Source organism: Oncorhynchus kisutch, linkage group LG8 (assembly GCF_002021735.2).
Source record: "Oncorhynchus kisutch isolate 150728-3 linkage group LG8, Okis_V2, whole genome shotgun sequence".
NCBI classification, from domain to species: domain Eukaryota; kingdom Metazoa; phylum Chordata; class Actinopteri; order Salmoniformes; family Salmonidae; genus Oncorhynchus; species Oncorhynchus kisutch.
In genome coordinates this window covers 31,988,026-32,009,683 of record NC_034181.2, presented here as the reverse complement: position 1 = coordinate 32,009,683, position 21,658 = coordinate 31,988,026, and the positions used below count along the sequence as shown (strand labels likewise).

Sequence of the window (21,658 nt, the reverse complement as noted above, 5' to 3'; positions counted from 1 at the left end):
TACATTTTTACGTCATAAAAGTCAGAAATCAAATCCAATTTTATATGGAGGCTTTCCTTCTATTCCATTCTTAGGCTACACAGATAAATTGAGAAAAAGGGACAGATTTGCTCAGCATTTGCAGCAGGTGCAAAGTCTGCACCTGCTTTTCTTTCAAAAAGGAAATGAATTCAGGAAGAGAAAAGGGATTGTATCTCCCATACAATGGGACTGGATAGGGGCCAGATAGGTCATTTTAAGCAGCTAATGATATTGAAACACGTGGCAGAATACAAATTGTGGCTGTCTGAAAATGTTTTAAAAGATGTAGCGACTTGTCTTACTGAGGTTTGATTTTGCATGAGATCTGTTGTGGTGGTTGGATGTCATACCAGCTTATACTTAGTCTTACTCAGACCAAAGCATCACTGTGGCTGTATCTCTTCTTTTTTTTCAGGGAGAGTCATGCCACAGATGCACAGTGACTATTCAACTCATCCACATCCAAGCTGAGGCTGTTCCCACTTTCAGGAGGCTTGGCCAGACTTGCCCTGGGACTGGCCTGTCGCTTCACCTGTAATAACCCTGCTACCTCCTGACTCCTACTCTGGTCTAGCGGTCTGGTGTGGAGCTCAAGCTCAGTGAGAATACCTTTCAGTATTCTCTTCCAGTTGGATTGAGCCAAACTAAAACCAAACTACTCAGATTGCAGATTGTATATGATTCACTGTCCTCTTCCCACTATTCTACATTTTTGATATGACACAGACTTGCCCTTGTACACTTTGAAGTAGGTATTGGGAAGATCAGAGAGATCGACCTCAGAGCTATGCCTATGATCATGATCCTCAGTAACCAAATACGACTCTGACAGGTCAGACTGTCAGAGTCAACTCCACACTCCATCAAAGATCTTTTGTGGTCTCCAACTGTATTTTAACTTGTGGCTTAACATCAAGCACCATCTCAAAATGGATTATGATTTCTGTGTTAAATAGCATTCCTCTGCATACACAATGTGTGTCTCGCTCAGTGTTTAAAACAAGAACATAGCTTACTATTCTTGATTCATCTTAATTGCTCATTAGATTGAGACATCATCAGTCAAATTATAATTTGACATGACAGTCTTAATGTGATCCTTATATTATTTATTTTAATTTCTCAGGAAAGTGCTCTGATGTCCTTGTCTTCTCTCAGCAAACATAACTGTCTGCAGTCTGTTTATCAGTCTACTGTTACAGTACAGGGCAGCACAGTGTATCAATACTGTATAGAGAACAGATGGTTCCTATAGCAGACAACATGAACATGACCCCAGAGCCTCCGACACAGAACTGCTCCAACTGCAGCCAGGCGTTTGTCCCAGAGCTCAATGTGATCAAGGCTGTGGCGCTGGGACTGATACTTGGGACCTTCATCATATTTGGGGTTTTTGGGAACATCCTGGTTATCTTGTCGGTGGTCTGTCATCGACACCTACGCACAGTCACACACTACTTCATTGTCAACTTAGCGGTGGCAGACCTCCTGCTGAGCTCCATCGTGCTGCCCTTCTCTGCCACCTTTGAGATCTTAGGGTACTGGGTGTTCGGACGGCCATTCTGCAACGTGTGGGCAGCGGTGGATGTGCTGTGCTGCACAGCCTCCATCATGAGCCTATGTGTGATCTCAGTGGACCGCTACATCGGGGTCAGCTACCCGCTGCGCTACCCAGCCATCGTGACAGAGCGCAGGGCACTGCTAGCTCTGGTGGGCCTGTGGGCTCTGTCTGTCACAATCTCCATCGGCCCTCTGTTTGGCTGGAAGGAGCCGGCGCCTGAGGATGAGTCTATCTGTAAGATCACAGAGGAGCCTGCCTATGCCATCTTCTCTGCTGTGGGCTCCTTCTACCTCCCGCTGGCCATCATACTGTCTATGTACTGCAGGGTGTATGTGGTGGCCCGCCAGGAGAGCCGGGGCCTGAGGGAGGGGCACAAAACAGACAAGTCAGACTCAGAGAGCATCACGCTGAGGATCCACCGCGGCAACACGGCTGTGTCTGAGGACGAGGCCCTGCGCAGCCACACACACTTCGCCCTGCGCCTCCTCAAGTTCTCCAGAGAAAAGAAGGCCGCCAAGACCCTGGGCATTGTGGTTGGCTGCTTCGTGCTCTGCTGGCTGCCTTTCTTCCTGGTTCTGCCCATAGGTGAGTGTTACCCATTGTACCTAGGCTCCGTACCTTGTAGACCGTGCTCCACAGCTGCTGTGTCATGCTGTTAATGCCACCTCCTTTGGTATCTACACTTGGCAAAATAATTTATGAGGGTTTATAATTAAATTGCATTGCAGAGATGGATGTAGGAGGGAGTGTGGGATGACTCCCAAAATAGATGTTCGCAACAGTCTCATGCAAGCCTTTCTTATGTCATACGGTATCAACCATAGAAATAGAACAAGTTTATTTATGTGTGTAATAAATCAGTTATTTTAGGTTATGTGAGGTTGTTGGATGATGTAAAATGTAGTCTATTGCCGCATTAATCAATAATGGGCTGCATCTGCAAAGATTTACTTTCATTGATGACACAAATTAAAACTGGCTTACAAATAGAAACCATCTGAAGTAATGCAAATGTATCATTAAAAAGAGTACACAAATCAAAGTATTTGTTTGAGCTGTGCAAAATGTCAATCTTCTCCTCACCCTTATGTTATTTTACTTGTCATACATGACTGCTTTTGTCTAACTTAACTACCAGACATTTTTTTAGTAGTATATGCAGTTGAAGTCAGAAGTTTACATACACTTAGGTTGGAGTCATTAAAACTCGTTTTCCCACAAATTTCTTGTTAACGAACTATAGTGTTGGGAAGTTGGTTAGGACATCTACTTTGTGCATGACACAAGTAATTTTTCCAACAATTGTTTACAGACAGAGTATTTCACTTATAATTCACTGTATCACAATTCCAGTGGGTCAGACGTTTACATACACTAAGTTGACTGTGCCTTTAAACAGCTTGGAAAATTCCAGAAAATGATGTCATGGCTTCAGAAGCTTCTAGAAGCTACATCATTTGAATCAATTTGAGGTGTACCTGTGGATGTATTTCAAGGCCTACCTTCAAACTCAGTGCCTCTTTGCTTGACATCATGGGAAAATCAAAAGAAATCAGCCAAGATCTCAGAAAAGAATTGTAGACCTCCACAAGTCTGATTCATCCTTGGTAGCAATTTCCAAATGCGCGAAGGTACCACGTTCATCTGTACAAAAATAGTACGCAAGTATAAACACCATGGGATCATGCAGCCGTCATACCACTCAAGAAAGAGACGCTCTCTCCTAGAGATGAACGTACTTTGGTGTGAAAAGTGCAAATCAATCCCAGAACAACAGCAAAGGACCTTGTGAAGATGCTGTAGAAAACAGCTACAAATGTATCTATATCCACAGTAAAACGAGTCCTATAACGACATAACCTGAAAGGCTGCTCAGCATGGAAGAAGCCACTGCTCCAAAACCGCCATAAAAAAGTCAGACTACGCTTTGCAACTGCACATGGGGACAAAGATCGTACTTTTTAGAGAAATGTCCTCTGGCCATCAGACTGTTAAACAGCCACCACTAACATTGAGTGGCTGCTGCCAACACACTGACTCAACTCCAGCCACTTTAATAATGGGAATTGATGGGAAATGATGTAAAATATATCACTAGCCACTTTAAACAATGCTACCTAATATAATGTTTACATACCCTACATTATTCATCTCATATGTATACGTATATACTGTACTCTATATCATCTACTGCATCTTTATGTAATACATGTATCACTAGCCACTTTAACTATGCCACTTTGTTTACATACTCATCTCATATGTACAGTGCCTTGCGAAAGTATTCGACCCCATTGAACTTTGCGACCTTTTGCCACATTTCAGGCTTCAAACATAAATATATAAAACTGTATTTTTTTGTGAAGAATCAACAACAAGTGGGACACAATCATGAAGTGGAATGACATTTATTGGATATTTCAAACTTTTTTAACAAATCAAAAACGGAAAAATTGGGCGTGCAAAATTATTCAGCCCCCTTAAGTTAATACTTTGTAGCGCCACCTTTTGCTGCGATTACAGCTGTAAGTCGCTTGGGGTATGTCTCTATCAGTTTTGCACATCGAGAGACTGACATTTTTTCCCATTCCTCCTTGCAAAACAGCTCGAGCTCAGTGAGGTTGGATGGAGAGCATTTGTGAACAGCAGTTTTCAGTTCTTTCCACAGATTCTCGATTGGATTCAGGTCTGGACTTTGACTTGGCCATTCTAACACCTGGATATGTTTATTTTTGAACCATTCCATTGTAGATTTTGCTTTATGTTTTGGATCATTGTCTTGTTGGAAGACAAATCTCCGTCCCAGTCTCAGGTCTTTTGCAGACTCCATCAGGTTTTCTTCCAGAATGGTCCTGTATTTGGCTCCATCTATCTTCCCATCAATTTTAACCATCTTCCCTGTCCCTGCTGAAGAAAAGCAGGCCCAAACCATGATGCTGCCACCACCATGTTTGCCAGTGCGGATGGTGCGTTCAGGGTGATGAGCTGTGTTGCTTTTACGCCAAACATAACGTTTTGCATTGTTGCCAAAAAGTTAAATTTTGGTTTCATCTGACCAGAGCACCTTCTTCCACATGTTTGGTGTGTCTCCCAGGTGGCTTGTGGCAAACTTTAAACAACACTTTTTATGGATATCTTTAAGAAATGGCTTTCTTCTTGCCACTCTTCCATAAAGGCCAGATTTGTGAAAATATACGACTGATTGTTGTCCTATGGACAGAGACTCCCACCTCAGCTGTAGATCTCTGCAGTTCATCCAGAGTGATCATGGGCCTCTTGGCTGCATCTCTGATCAGTCTTCTCCTTGTATGAGCTGAAAGTTCAGAGGGACGGCCAGGTCTTGGTAGATTTGCAGTGGTCTGATACTCCTTCCATTTCAATATTATCGCTTGCACAGTGCTCCTTGGGATGTTTAAAGCTTGGGAAATCTTTTTGTATCCAAATCCGGCTTTAAACTTCTTCACAACAGTATCTCGGACCTGCCTGGTGTGTTCCTTGTTCTTCATGATGCTCTCTGCGCTTTTAACGGACCTCTGAGACTATCACAGTGCAGGTGCATTTATACGGAGACTTGATTACACACAGGTGGATTGTATTTATCATCATTAGTCATTTAGGTCAACATTGGATCATTCAGAGATCCTCACTGAACTTCTGGAGAGAGTTTGCTGCACTGAAAGTAAAGGGGCTGAATAATTTTGCACGCCCAATTTTTCAGTTTTTGATTTGTTAAAAAAGTTTGAAATATCCAATAAATGTCGTTCCACTTCATGATTGTGTCCCACTTGTTGTTGATTCTTCACAAAAAAATACAGTTTTATATCTTTATGTTTGAAGCCTGAAATGTGGCAAAAGGGGGCCGAATACTTTCGCAAGGCACTGTATATACTGTACTCGATACCATCTACTGTATCTTGCCTATGCCGCTCTGTACCATCACTCATTCATATATCTTTATGTACATATTCTTTATCCCCTTACACTTGTGTGTATAAGACAGTAGTTTTGGAATTGTTAGTTAGATTACTTGTTGGTTATTACTGCATTGTCGGAACTAGAAGCACAAGCATTTCGCTACACTCGCATTAACATCTGCTAACCATGTGTATGTGACAAATAAAATTTGATTTGATTTGATTTGGTCTGATGAAACAAAAATATAACTATTTGGCCATAATGACCATTATGTTTGGAGGAAAGCCGAAGAACACCATCCCAACTGTGAAGCACAAGGAGTGGCAGCATCATGTTGTGGGAATGCTTTGCTGCAGGAGGGACTAGAGCACTTCACAAAATAGATGGCATCATGAGGGAGGAAAATTATGTGGATATATTGAAGCAACATCTCAAGACATCAGTCAGGAAATTAAAGCTTGGTTGCAAATGGGTCTTCCAAATGGACAATGACCCCAAGCATACTTCCAAAGTTGTGGCAAAATGGCTTAAGGACAAAGTCAAGGTGTATTGGAGTGGCCATGACAAAGCCCTGAGCTCAATCGCATAGAAAATTTGTGGGCAGAACTGAAAAAGCGTGTGAGAGCAATGAGGCCGACACAAGCTCTGTCAGGAGGAATGGGCCAAAATTCGGCCAATTTATTGTGGGAAGCTTGTTGAAGGCTACCCAAAACATTTGGCCCAGGTTAAACAATTTAAAGGCAATGCAACCAAATACTAATTGAGTGTATGTAAACTTCTGACCCACTGGGAATGTGATGAAATAAAGAAATGCTGAAATAAATAATTCTCTCTGCTATTATTCTGACATTTCACATTCTTAAAATAAAGTGGTGATCTTAACTGACCTAAGACAGGGAAATTGTTACTGGGATTAAATGTCAGGAATTGTGAAAAACTGAGTTTAAATGTATTTGGCTAAGTTGTATGTATACGTCCGACCCCAACTGTACATACACTTACCATAATGTGGTATTTCATGTGGAAATAATGAAATAAAAAAGTAATTTCAGTAGCTTTTATTTCAGAGCACACAATGCCCAATAACAAGTATAATTGCCATAAACATTTACTGATTTTATCACAATCTTTGAATAGAGTCAGTATTATTTTAAAAGAAAACTGATTGATGAACATTTCAGATTAGGCCCATTATCCTCATCATTTCATTTGATTAAATTATTGTGTTTGCTATTGTGTAGAAAATATAGAGAGGATGTTCACACGAACACGCACACACGCACGCACGCACATGCACACACACGCACATGCACACGCACGCACACACACACACACACACACACACATTAGAAAGTGATAGAGATAGAGAGCTACAGAGAAAGATAGAGTACGTTTGGAACTTCCATTCATTCATTTCCAAGACACCATTGTCGATTTTTGTTATCCAACCATAGCTGTAAGTGCTTGTGAAATTAATCGTTTTTGGTGTTAATTGAATGGTTTTTCGGAAGGCCACTGAGGAGTTACTGCAATTTGGGCCAGGTGTCTCAGTGATGCAGTGCAGGCAACAAAGTTAAAAGCTGTGACCGGGTCTGGTACTAGGCTAGCCAGACACTGGGTCATCATAGGATTCTTCAGACAACAGAGATACTCTCAGCATGGGTGCGTGGTCACTTTCAGTCAGCCTCTGTCCCAGTCATCTTCTCAGTGTGATCAAAGAGCTGCTGTGGTTGAAAGAAAGCGTCTTTCCAGTTTGGCTGGTCTGTGAATAAGGCAACCTCACAGAGAGTTACACATAAGAAACTGTATTTGAAGAGTTGAACGCTATATCCACACATTTTTCACATTTGTATTTTTTCACCAGAAATGATTGCTTATGGGTACCTTCATGTGTGTGTAAAATATTACTGTTGTCAGATATTTTATTCATAGATTTGAGAGAGTATGAAAATGTTTTTTTTGCTAAACGCTATATATTCATTGTTTAGCTGGAATGGCATGTTCGTGTCCTGTGTATTTGACTGTGATATGTACTTGTCTTACCTTGCTAACTTAAGATGAATGCACTTACTGTAAGTCTCTCTGGATAAGAGCATCTGCTAAATGACTAAAATGTCAAATGTAAATGTTTTACATACAGATCTCATATTACTGTCTTTAATTATATATATTTTAAAATTTGATATTGATGTCGCAAATATATCATTTGTACATTTCTTTACTAAAGATGTAGTTATTTGTTCCATGTGACTGTGTAAAACCTAGCAGTACTACTTATTTCTCTGAGAGTGAGGTTTGTCTTTTTGAAATTAAACCATAACATGACAGATTTTAAACTAATACGTATCTGTCAATGAACAACCCCCATGCCATGATTAGATAGTGAAAAAAACACATTCATCTCATTCATAATGTCTTTAAACAATACAAGCAAATTTACCAACATTTCTGAAAATTGGTATAGCGTTTTGGAATGAAACTAATCATTTCCAGAGGACATATGTATGTGGTTCTGTACAAAGATAATGAATATACTATACATAAAGAACATAACATGACAATGACTGTTTAACACGTAGTAGCATCAACTACTATTAATGACTGGCATTAGTAACAACCAACAGTAAATGCACACAAGTTTCAATAACAACATCACTCACGTCTGTCCACCACTCCACTTGGAGAAAGACTGATGAGGCTCTGACCTGAGCAGGCAAAAGGACTGTCTGCTGTCCTGCCCCCTAGCAACCTCCCTAGCAACCTATAGGTGGCCTGGTAGCTGAGGTAACTAGGAGTTTGGGGAGCCAGTTTATGATCCCCTAGTCTCTCTGGCAACATCGGGGAATGGGTGGAGTCAGCTGCATGAAGTTAGGAGTGCTGAGCACATGCTGCCGGAAACTTTCTTTTGTGTCATATTTCACACACACTTTTCAGACAACCATTCTCTCTCTCTCTCTCTCTCTCTCTCTCTCTCTCTCTCTCTCTCTCTCTCTTTCTCTCTCTCTCTCTCTCTCTCTCTCTCTCTCTCTCTCTCTCTCTCTCTCTCTTTCTCTCTCTCTCTCTCTCTCTCTCTCTCTCTCTCTCTCTCTCTCTCTCTCTCTCTCTCTCTCTTTCTCTCTCTCTCGGCATCTATTTTATCAATGTGATCACAGAAGGAAGGAAAGATAAAGTCTGCTTGTTAGCTTAATCATTTGTGTTCAGCTGGGGATGGTTATTCTTGTTTGCTTTGGTTTATTGGGGCAGGCTTTATTTCTTCTTTAAGAGGGAAACTTACCCTTGTGGGGATTTGAGTGGGTCAAAAGGGTTAAAGAGGGCTATCACTGTCTTGGCAGTGTGTTTATTTTGAGACTGGTTTGTTCCAGTAGCTATTTAAAAGGCATGACCAAGAGCTACGCAACTGTTTACTCACACGTTCACAAGGTACTGGTATCTTGTCTGCTGGTGCTGTGGTCGTTAGTCGGTAGTTGCACTTGTGCCTACCATGCATATTTGGTATTGTTATCTTAAATCATTATTGACATTATGAATTATATTTGGGGGTGTTGGTAGTGAGCTACAGTATTAGAGCAGTAGTGTGCTTCTGTGTCTTCCTGGATGTATGGCAACGTCTCACTTGGGAAGTGAGCACATTTATTGGTCATCCATTATTTATTTCTCACTCTATCTTGTTTTCCGTCGCTATAAATCACTGTATACCCTCTGTTTGGTGCAGTAGAGGGAGAGAATGAAACCAAATGATTTGTTTAGCTTGTTTAACATGCTTTGCATCACTGTCTTTATTGTGTCAACTTTTCATAGAAAAATTAGGCTTCCTGAGTAACGGCAATCAGGTTTCCAGGATGTATGAATTCAGTAGTAAGAAGAGTAGTAGAATAGCTCTTGCTTGTTGCACAGTAGTCATCTGAGATGTACTTGACACGGAATCATATCTACTCAAACTTCACCTCCTTTCCTTCCCTCGTTCTCTCTCTCTCTCTCTCTCTCTCTCTCTCTCTCTCTCTCTCTCTCTCTCTCTCTCTCTCTCTCTCTCTCTCTCTCTATCCATCTCCACATCACTAAAAGTTGTCCAACAGCTTCTCCATTAAAGAATTTCACAAGACAGCTCACCCAGCCTACCTTTGAAGATAGACGCTCAAATTCAAGGCCATCCAAGACATTAGCCATTTAATTATTTTAATGTGTCGAGCATTGGCTGTGAAAAGTCCTTCATGTAATGTGCATGTTAAACCATTTCATCTACTTCACTATTAAGTGTGCAGCTCACACTCTATCACACTTTTTCCCATGAGCCCCTGTAATCAGAAGCAGTAGGATTTATGAAGGCAATTTTAAATCAACTGATACCTTGACGTCAATACCTTGATGTTAATCAGTTTTCTTCCCTTTATGTGTGGCATGTGTGTTCGTGTCTAATTCTCTCTCTCTCTCTGTGTGTGTGTGCGTGCGTGTGTGTGTGTGTCTGTGTGCGTGTGTGTGTGGCCTATTATAGGTTCCATATTCCCGGCATACAGACCTTCGGACACAGTTTTCAAGATCACCTTCTGGCTGGGCTACTTCAACAGCTGCATCAACCCTATCATCTACCCCTGTTCCAACCAGGAGTTTAAGAAGGCCTTCCAGAGTATTCTGGGAGTACGCTGTCTGAGAGCCCAGCCAAGAGCCACTCATCACCTAGGTCCAGGCCTCAGTCAAGCCCAGGTTCAGGGTCATTCTCTCACTCTGAGAGTAGATGGCAGAGGTGACCCCTCCTGTCTTAGCCCCTCCTCCTCCATAGCCCTGTCCCGCACACCCTCCTCTAGGGATGACAGAGAGTGGAAGATAGAGACAGGACAGGCTAAGGTGGCCCAACTGTGCAGTAGGAGTCTGCTGAAGACCTGCTGCTGCATCAGAGATGGGAGCCTCAACCAGGGGCCCAGCCATCCCCAGCCCCCTCCACACGGGGCCCTGCCCACCATTAAGATCCACCAGCTGTCTTTCTGTGAAAATGGAGAGGCCGTATAACCAGAGATAATGATGGAGTAAATCATTTTGAATGTCTCTGGTATGAATACTGTAGTTCTTCTTCTCTTAAACAAAGCATGGTCTACCCTCAAGGTCCAGTGCTATTAAAGGAAACTAAAGTGAATAGTGAATACATTTCTAAGCCCAGTGGAGTTTACAACGATGGAACATTAATAATAGCTGGTGGAGATGGTCGATGAAATTCTGAAATATTTGGAATACTCTGACTGCAGATACACAATGGCAGTGTTTAAATTCATGACTGTTTGTTTTTACACACTAAACCAAGGTTTTACCTCGAGATGATGACACTCTTTAAAGGTCCAATGCAGCAGTTATTATCTACATATCAACTAATTTCTGGGTAACAATTAAGTACCTTGCTGTGATTGTTTTAAATTAGAATGATCAAAAAGTAACATTACATTTACATTTGAGTCATTTAGCAGATGTTCTTAATCAGAGCGTCTTACACTAGTGAGAAACAAAAATAGCTTCTTGGCGAAGAGCAATTTCTCAAGCAAGAATTTTGCTAAGGCTGTCTGGTAGTGGTCTGAGTGGGAAGGGGAAAATGGAAAATTAGCTGTTATTGGAACTCTGTTTCTTATTGGTCTATTAACTAATTTACCACCTGGTGATGCCACCAGGCTGGCCACAACTCTATCCAGCTCTTAAAAGGGCATCATCATAATTTTCACAATCCACAGTATTATTCCAACCTCATAGTGTGGAAATATATATAAAACACAGTAAAATCACATTGTTGACTGTACTGGGCCTTTAAGACAAGTGCACATTCTCTCAGGTGGTCTTTGCCACTCTTCACACTTTACCATCCATTTGATTTGAATAGTAAAGAAACGTCCAAATTACTATTCCAATCTAATGCCAAAAGTGATAGTTCCCCGAGAGCAAAATATACCCCCCCCCCCCGTTTAAATATACATGTTAGAAAACTTTTCCATGGGGATCTTACTGGGATCTACACTTTAGCTATATCAATATATGTATTATTTATTCCAGATATTCCTGATAAGATATTGGGGTTTGTGAAGTTATTTCTTAAGAAGGACCAAATTGTGTGTTCCTTGTGTAATGTTTACAAGTTGTATACTTACAAAGAATATTACCAATGCATTCTAGGTCAAGTCTGTACATATGTAATTGGTGGTAACCTCACAAATTGTTCAAAATTGTAATCTTTCTCCCAGTGTCTTACCCTTTACCAAGCTCTTGTCCCGTTGTGAGAATAGTGTGTGACTGTGTGATACTGTGACATCACTCCCAGTCTCCCTGGGGAGTCAGAGGGCAGGCACAATGCCCATCACAAATGAATCACACCATACTGTCCACAGCAGGCTGGAACCCAAGAGGATACTGTCCTTCCATGTCACGTATTCCAATAAAAAGAGTATGAGATATTCTCAGTTTGGGAGTTGCAACATTACTTTGAGAATCCTTTTTTTGGGATTTCATGGACACACATGTTTCATAAACACGCATGAACAGTATTGCTTTGTACTCTAACATTCCCACGATACCACTTTCCAATCTCCACTGCCAGACAGAAGATTAACTTCCTCCTTTGGAATTCTGAGGGATCATTTCATGGGTTTTGACCTCATAACTGCTCCCAAGCCTCTAAATCCACCATAAACCAGTGAGAAATTTGCCTTCATACTGTAGCTCAGGCTTTCCAGTATCGGAACCATTTGCAAATTGCATCCATACAGTGGAGGCTCCTCAGAGGAGGAAGGGGAGGACCATCCTCAGTGAATTTCATAAAAAATTGTGAAATTAAAAAGGTTATCCTTTTTAGATTAAACTATACTAAATATATTCATGTCACCAAATAATTGTATAAAACACTGTTTTGCAATGAAGGTCTACAGTAGCCTCAACAGTACTCTGTAGGGTAGCACCATGGTGTAGCCGGAGGACAGCTAGTTTACGTCCTCCTCAGGGTACATTGACTTCAATACAAAACCTAGGAGGATCATGGTTCTCACCCCCTTCCATAGACTTACACAGTAATTATGACAACTTCTGGAGGATTTCCTCCAACCTATCAGAGTTCTTGCAGCAGGAACTGACATGTTGTCCACCCAATCTGTATCAAAACATTCTACAGGAGAACGTCATCCATCTGTGAACTGAAGCTAAAGCGCAGCTGGGTCATGCAGCAAGACTGATCCAAAACACACAATCATGAAAATGGCTAAAAAGCAGCAAATTTGAAGTTTTGGAATGGCCTAATCAAAGTCCAGACCTAATCCCAATTGAGATGTTGTGTCAGTTCATGCTGGAAAACCCACAAATATTGCTGAGTTACCGCAGTTCTGTATGGAAGGATAGGACAACATTCCTCCACAGCGACATGAGAGACTGATCAACAACTACAGGAAGCATTTGGTTGGAGTCATTGCAGCAAAAGGTGGCACAACCAGTTATTGAGTGTAAGGGGGCAATAACTTTTTCACATAGGGGTATTGGGTGTTGCATAACTTTGTTTATGAAATAAAGGAAATAAGTATGCAATTGTTGTGTTATTTGTCAACTCAGGTTCCCTGTATCTAATAATAGGTTTTGGTTGAAGATCTAATAACGTTCAGTATGAAAAATATGCAAAAGTAGAGAAATTTAGACAGGGGGAAAACATGTTTTTTACAGCACTGTATATGTCATTGTAATTTTTTTCACTTTCACTTAGCAAGCAAATTCAGCTAGCTAGTTTAGACTACTCAAACACCTACCTCAAACGGAGAGGGATGGCTATCCAACACTGGAGATGGATGGCTATCCAACGCTATGGCTGTCCAACACTGGAATGCTTTCAAGTCAAGGCAAACTTTTGGTTTTATACATTTATTGTCAACAGGGCCCCTTGATGTAACTGCTAAACTGCTTGCTGACTGTACACTTTACTGCATGATTGTAGCGGATTTACTAATGCGTTAGTTCTAGTAGCTATGTTTACTAGCTATGATGTTAGCTAACATGGTGACAACGATGTAGGCTGTGTGTAGCGGTTATGATATGAAGGTTTGGCTTGGAAAAGTTTTTCTGCCTAGCTGATGTGTTGTGCACTGAAGTCCACAAGCGAAGGGACAATGTGAGAGGAGTAGAGTGCGTAGATGCAAGAAGGAATTCTACAACGAGCAAAAATATAATGCTCTTTCTTTGTGGCTGCTATGAAAGTGAACTGTGTTTGCATGTGATCAGGGGTGTATTCATTCCACCGATTCTGTTGCAAAATGTTTCTTAAACAGAAGCAAACGGAACAAAATGGGGATAAACCTACCTGAATTTGACTGAATTTGCAACTGTTGGACTAATGATTACACCCTAGATTAGCTAGATGCGGACAAGAGCGTGCAAGGCGGTATTGAATATGTCACTGTCTGTCACCTTGACGACTCAATTTTTTTTCTCGACCTGTGCACCTACGTTATAAACTGTCATTCATAGGCTAGATTGTAGCAACCTCATGATGGGTATAGGGAAATTAGAGTATAATTTAGTAGCCTAAACCAATCGATGTTATATCGAGCTGGGTGAATGGAATAGGAATGACAGTCATCCAATATGCTGTAATAGAAATAAGGCCATGCTCATAAGAAAAGATAATGTCCTCCCTCATCTTAAACATCACCAACCGCCACTTACACAAGCACACAAGTAAAAGTGATTGCATGGATACCCACGTGAAAAAATACTACAGTTTAGTGTAGAATACTACAGTAAATACTATAGAACTCTGTAGTAAACTGTAATATACAGTACTGTAGAATACTATACTACACACTGTAGTATCCCGATCATGTGTAGTACTTACTATAGGACTTTGTAGTATACTGTAGAATACTACAGTAAATAATACAGTATACTACAGACTGCAGAACACTACAGTAAATATTACAGTGATGTCCGCAAAAACACTAGAGTAATTACTAGTATACACTACAGTTTTTAATTTGCATATACCTTGCCCATTCCCCTCCCCCATATCCCAATTTGTGCCACCCATAAGTAAAAAACCTACATGCCAAGTATAGACCATATATTGTGTTCCCTTCAGGTTATAGAAAACAGCAGAAGCACTGAACTTTCCATTCCGACCTGCCTACCTGCCTGCCTGCCTACCTACCTACCTGATACAGAAAATTAGCTCCCTGAGTATTTTCTCAACTAGGTTTCCTCATGTGGGTATGCACTGACCACATTGTGGGCATAATAATAATAATAATCTCTACAGAGGGGTTATCTGTAATTTACATCAAGGCAGAAGCATGGTAGTGAACAGGGTATGGAGCGCAGGCAGTATTGGTTGACTTTCCTGTGGTTATTTTCTCTTGGGTGTTACATTGTACTCCCTCTGTGCGTTTGGAATGTGAATGGCATTGCAACGACAATTGTCACTCCCGGCATGAAGATGAGTATCTCCAGCAAGTCCTGGCAGCCAAGTGGACAGGCTGACCTGAGGGGAGTGGCCAGAAATACTTATTGAGCCAGCAGACACTCTGTCCCCATTGACATTGGCTGGCATGAATGTGCCTCTCTCTCTGTGAGTCATACTGTCTCAGTGCTGACGTAATCGAGAGGCTATTGGCTCAAAACACAGAGGGTATTGATGATGAACTGACTATCTCTCGCTCTCTGGGCTGGAGAGAGGGATACAAAGAGTGATACAAAGAGAGATATAAAGAGAGATACAAAGAGACTAAGAGCCCAATTCAATCGAACCTGCATTATTAAAAGCACGCAATTGCTTTTTTCTGAATTTAGAAAAGTTGTGGGTAAAAGCCTACAACCAGTACTGAGTAGATACCCCTCCTATGCAGATGCTCCCAGTTTCCTGAATAAGAAGTGTGTGGGTGCGTGGGCTGTAGTTTCCAAAGAAAGATAAAATAGTCATGCAGGTAGCACATTAGTATCGTCAAACAAAGAATACAAAAAAATAAGTACTGAGAAAGGTATTACACATTTTTAAGTCTCTCTTTGCTCTACCCTCTGCTTCTGGTTTTCAATTATCTACCGTCTTTGAAATACAACCCTTCTAATGAATTCCACTAATAGAGCGTTGGCTGATAAGGGATCAGACTGGAAAAATATAAGTTTCCATCCTCTGTTGCAATGACACGTGAACCAGACCCTGCTGATTTTACTTTTGACTCAGCCCAATGTGACGTGCTTGTGACATACGAAGGATAGACTTCCATAGAAATACTTCAATACGAAGTTCCCACGAGGGCAAAGACGCTGTTAATTCATTCCTTCTCTAAGAGAGCCAGACTCAGACACACACGCCTAACTGCCATAGTCCTGAAATAGACTCCAAAAAACTCCCAAAGCGTTTTCACCCACATGAAAAAATACTATAGTATACTATGGTATACAGGGCTTTCTGAAAGTATTCACACCCCTTGACTTTTTCCACATTTTTTTGTGTTACAGCCCAAATTGAAAATTGGTTACAGAGGGTAGTGCATACGGCCCAGTACACCCCTGGGGCCGAACTCACTGCCATCCAGGATCTCTATGTCAGGGGCTGTCAAAGGAAGACCCTAAAAATTGTCAAAGACTCTAGCCACCCAAGACATCAATTGTTCTCTCTGCTACCACACGGCAAGTGGTACCAATGCAAGTCTGAAACCAACAGGACCCTAAACAGCTTCTACCCCCAAGCCACAAGACTGCTAAATAGTTAGCTAAATAGTTAACCAAATAGCTACCTGGACTAACCTGCATTGACTCTTTTTTTTACTCATCACATACGCTGTTGCTACTGTTTATTATCTGTCACTTTATTCCTAGTTATATGTACATATCTACATCAATTACCTCGTACCCCAGCACATTTACTCAGTATTGGTACTCCGTGTAAATAGCCAAGTTATCGTTACTCATTATGTATTCATTATTACGTGTTTTCGTTCTCTCTGCAATGTTGAAAAGTGCCCTTAAGTAAGCATTTCACTGTTAGTCTACACCTGTTGTTGTCAGTGGTGGGTGTAGCTGGTGCATGGAACAGGCGCAGGAGAGCCGAGATGAATCGACAAAGCACTTTACTTAGGCATCATAATACAGAACGCAACCGCGTCACATCACACATGCCCAAAGAACAAGTGAGGCAGCACAAAGTACAAAGTACCAGCTGCCACAAAGCACGGGTATATAACAAAACTGGCGCAAACCAGCCGGAAGCGTACCAACCTTGACAAAAAAACAATACCCCTCACAGACATGGAGGGAACAGAGGGCTAAATACACATGTTAATTATTAGAACATGTAAACCAGGTGTGCAAGAAGACAAGACAAAACAAATGGAAAATGATAGGTGGATCGGCGATAGCTAGAAGACTGGTGACGTCGACTGAACAAGGAGAGGAACCGACTTCGGCGGAAGTCGTGACAGTAACCACCCCTTGACGCACAGCTCCAGCAGCGCGCCGTCACCGGCCTCAGGGACGACCCGGAGGGCGAGGTGCAGGGCGATCCGGACTGAAACGGTGGAACTCCCGCAGCATTGAAGGGTCCAACACGTCCTCCACCGGAACCCAGCATCTCTCCTCCGGACCGTACCCCTCCCAGTCCACGAGGTACTGAAGGCCCCTTGCCCGACGCCTCAAATCCAGTATGGAGCGAACGGAGTATGCCGGGGCCCCCTCAATGTCCAGAGGGGCGGAGAAACTTCCCGCACCTCAGACTCCTGGAGCGGGCCAGCTACCGCTGGCCTGAGGAGAGACATGGAACGAGGGGTTAATACGGTAATCAGGGGAAGCTGTAAACTGTAACTCACCTCGCTCAGTCTCCTCAGGACTTTAAATGGCCCCACAAACCACGGGCCCAGCTTCCGGCAGGGCATGCGGAGGAGCAGGTTTCCGGTCGAGAGCCAGACTCGGTGCGAACACAGGGGCATCACTGCGGTGACGGTCAGAGCTGGCTTTCTGGTGCAGCACGGCGCGCTGAAGGTGAACATGGGCAGCGTCCCATGTCTCCTCTGCGCGCTGGAACCAGTCATCCACCGCAGGAGCCTCGGTCTGACTCTGATGCCAAGGAGCCAGAACCGGCTGATACCCCAGTACGCACTGTAGAGAGAGAGGTTAGTGGAGGAGTGGCGGAGCGGGATCTGGGCCATCTCTTCCCAGGGCCCACTCCCCCGGCCGGACCTGGCAATAAGACCTCAGAAACGTACCCACATCCTGGTAAACTTTCTCCACCTGCTCATTACTCTCGGGGTGAAAACCCGAGGTAAGGCTGATCGAGACCCCCAGACGTTCCATGAACACCCTCCAGACCCTTGAAGTGAACTGGGGACCCCGATCAGACACTAGGTCCTCAGGCACCTCGTAGTGCCGGAAGACGTGTGTAAACAAGGCCTCTGCAGTCTGTAGGGCCGTAGGGAGACCGGGCAGAGGGAGGAGACGGCAGGACTTAGAAAAACGGTCCACAACGACCAGGATCGTGGTGTTAACCTGTGAGGGAGGAAGTTCGGTAAGGAAATCCACCAACAGGTGTGACCAAGGCCGCTGTGGAACGGGTAAGGGGTGTAGCTTACCTCTGGGCAGGTGCCTAGGAGCCTTGCACTGAGCGCACCCCGAGCAGGAGGAAACAAACCGTCACGTCCTTAGCCAAAGTGGGCCACCAGTACTTCCCTCTCAGACAGCGCACTGTCCGACCGATGCCTGGATGACCAGAGGAGGGTGATGTGTGGGCCCAATAGATCAGCCGGTCACGGACAGCAGACGGAACGTACAGACACCCAGCGGGACACTGAAGGGGAGTGGGTTCTGCATGTAGCGCCTGCTCATTGTCCGCGTCCAGCTCCCACACTATCGGCGCCACCAGGCAGGAGGCCGGGAGTATGGGGGTGGGATCCATGGGCCGCTCCTCTGTGTCATAAAGCCGGGACAGTGCCTCTGCCTTCACGTTCTGGGAACCTGGTCTGTAAGAAAGGGTGAAAACAAAACGGGTGAAAAACATGGCCCACCTTGCCTGGCGAGGGTTCAGTCTCCTCGCAGTACGGATGTACTCCAGATTGCGGTGGTCAGTCCAGATGAGAGAAGGGTGTTTAGCCCCCTCAAGCCAATGTCTCCACGCCTTCAAAGCCTTGAAGACAACCAACAGCTCCCGGTCCCCCACGTCATAGTTTCGCTACGCCGGGCTCAGCTTCCTCGAGAAGAAGGCACGGGGGAGAGAAGAAGGCACAGGGGAGCACGGCTCCTATCCCAGCCTTGGATGCGTCTACCTCCACTATGAGCCAAAGAGGGATCTGGATGGGCCAGCACGGGAGCTGAGGTAAACAGAGCGCTCAGGTGACCAAAAGCCCTGTCCACCTCAGCTGACCACTGCAAACATACCGGTCCCCCCTTCAGCAGTGAGGTAATGGGAGCCGCTACCTGACCAAAACCTGAGATAAACCTCCGGTAGTATATGGCAAACCCTAGAAACCGCTGCACCTCCTTACGGTGGTGGGAGTCGGCCAATTACGCACGGCTGAAATGCGGTCACTCTCCATCTCCACCCCTGAGGTGGAAATGCAGTACCCTAGGAAGGAGACTGACCATTGGAAGAACAGGACCCTGTGCACCAGGGACACATATTCAGCGCGTGCAGCGGAGTATATCAGAATGTCATCAATATACACCACTACACCCTGCCCGTGCAGCTCCCTGAAAATCTTGTCTACAAAGGCTTGGAAGACTGATGGAGCATTCATCAATCCGAACGGCATGACGAGGTACTCATAGTGCCCTGAGGTGGTACTGAACGCCATCTTCCACTCGTCACCCTCCCGGATACGCACCAGGTTGTAAGCGCTCCTGAGATCTAGTTTGGTGAGTAAGCGCGCCCCGTGCATTGACTTAATCGCGGTGGCTATGAGAGGTAGCGGGCAACTGTACCTCACAGTGATCTGGTTTAGACCTCATAGTCAATACACGGGCGCAGACCTCCCTCCTTCTTCTTCACAAAAAAGAAACTTGAGGAGGTGGGTGAAGTGGAGGACCGAATGTACCCCTGACGCAGGGATTCGGAGACATATGTTTCCATAGCTGCCTGTGACAGGGGATACACGTGACTCCTGGGAATAGCGGCGTCTACCAAGAGATTTATCGCACAATCCCCCCGTTGATGGGGTGGTAATTGAGTCACCTTCCTTTTGGAGAAGGTGAGAGCCAAATCGGCATATTCAGGGGGAATGCGCACGGTGGAGACCTGTTCTGGACTTTCCACCGTAGTGGCACCAACGGAAACCCCTAAACACCTCCCCGAGCACTCTCGCGACCACCCCGTGAGAGCCCTCCGTTGCTATGAAACAGTGGGGTCATAACAGGCTAGCCAGGGTAGGCCTACCACCACGGGAAACGCAGAAGAGTTAATAAGAAAGACTGATTCTCTCCTTGTGACACCCCTGCCTCACCATGCACAGGGGAGCGGTGGCCTCCCTAATCAACCGTGACCCCATTGGTCGACTGTCTAAGGCGTGAATTGGGAAGGGCACAGCCACTGGAACAATGGGGATCCCTAAACTATGAGCGAATGCTCTGTCTATAAAATTCCCAGGTGCCTGAATCGACGAGCACCTTATGCTGGGAATGTGGGGAACACTCAGGAAACATGACATTCAAAAACAGGTGTTCAACCGAGGGCTCTGGGTGAGAATGGTGCCGACTCACCTGGGGTGACGCTAGAGTGCCCTGCCTGCTGCCTCGACCCCCAAGGGAAGCAACTCGACACAGACCGGCAGTGTGTCTTCTGAGGCCACAGATGGTGCACGCGAAGGCCTCTCCTTCGGCCTCCCTAAGCACAGCACCTCCCAGCTCCATAGGTATCAGAGCGGTGGTGCTGGAGGATGGAACCAACAGAGCCCGATCTGGACGTCCGCGGGTGGCCAGCAGGTTATCCAGCCGACTGTACAGGTCCACCAGCTGGTCAAACGTGAGGGTGGTGTCCCTGCAGGCCAACTCCTGAAGGACATCCTCGCGCAAGCTGCAATGATAGTGGTCGTTCATGGCCCTGTCATTCCATCCCGCTCCGGCTGCCAGGGTCCAAAGCAAACTCCTGTGCACTCATCGTCCCCTGCCGCAGGTGGAAAAGACGTTCACCCTCTGCTCTTCCCTCGGGCGGGTGGTCGAAGACTGCCCGGAAATGTCCTCAAAGTGGTCCAGCACCGCATCTCCTTCCACCCACACGGCTTGGCCCACTCCAGGGCTTTCCCCCGAGAGGCATGAGACGAGGGCGGACACCCTCTCACGGCCCGAAGGAGATGTGTCGTCGGTCGCCAGGTATAACTCCAACTACAGCAGGAAACCCTGGCAGCGGGCAGCCGTCCCATCGTACTCCCCGGGGAGGGTGAGGCAAATCCCAGTGGAACCAGGTGCAGGGGGAGCGAGTAGTGGAGGCCCCTGTTGTGCTGGTGGAGGTGCTGGAGGAACTTCCTGTCTCTCCCAGTGGTCCATTGTTTTGACAATGCGGTCCATGGCGGTGCCGAGATGGTGGAGCATCGCTGCGTGTTCCTGGACTCGCTCCTCTACCCCAATAACAGGGGCACCTGCTCCTGCTGACTCCATTCGACGGTGGGGTATTCTGTCAATGGTGGGTGTATCTGGTGCATGTAAGTCAGGCGCAGGAGAGCAGAGATGAATAGACAAAGCACTTTACTTAGGCAATCATAATACAGAACGCAACTGCATCACAACACAAACGCCCAGAGAACAAGTGAGGCAGAACAAAGTACAAAACCCAAGTACAAAGCACCGGCTGCCACAAAAATGGAAAATGAAAGGTGGATCGGCGATGGCTAGAAGACCGGTGACGTCGACCGCCGAACACCGCCCGAACAAGGAGAGGCTTCGGCGGAAGTCTTGACAGTTGTTTAGAAAGCATGTGACAAATATTTTAATTTAATTTGAATTTGTTTTGTATTCAGTGTAGTGTTTTTACAGACTTAACTGTAGTATTTACTGTAGTATACTGTAGTAATTACAGTTAACTATAGAATAAATACTGTAATAAAATAATATGTAGTACACATAATAGTAATTAATGGAGTGTTTTTGCTGACTGTAGTATACTATAGTATTTACTGTAGTGTTTTTGCGGACATTAATGTAGTATTTAATGTAATTATTTTGTTCTATTATCTTTGACATAGAAGT

The 21,658-nt window shown here is 44.5% G+C and overlaps 1 protein-coding gene across 1 annotated transcript; it reads left to right on the top strand.

Annotated features, from left to right (window-relative positions):
- Positions 1-436: 436 nt before the first annotated feature.
- LOC109895108 (alpha-1A adrenergic receptor-like) lies at positions 437-13,033 on the top strand. The gene is made up of 2 exons (XM_020488755.2): positions 437-2,167; positions 9,987-13,033. Exons 1-2 carry the CDS (start codon positions 1,264-1,266, stop codon positions 10,496-10,498), a joined length of 1,416 nt encoding a protein of 471 aa, XP_020344344.1. The 5' UTR covers positions 437-1,263; the 3' UTR covers positions 10,499-13,033.
- Positions 13,034-21,658: the final 8,625 nt, after the last annotated feature.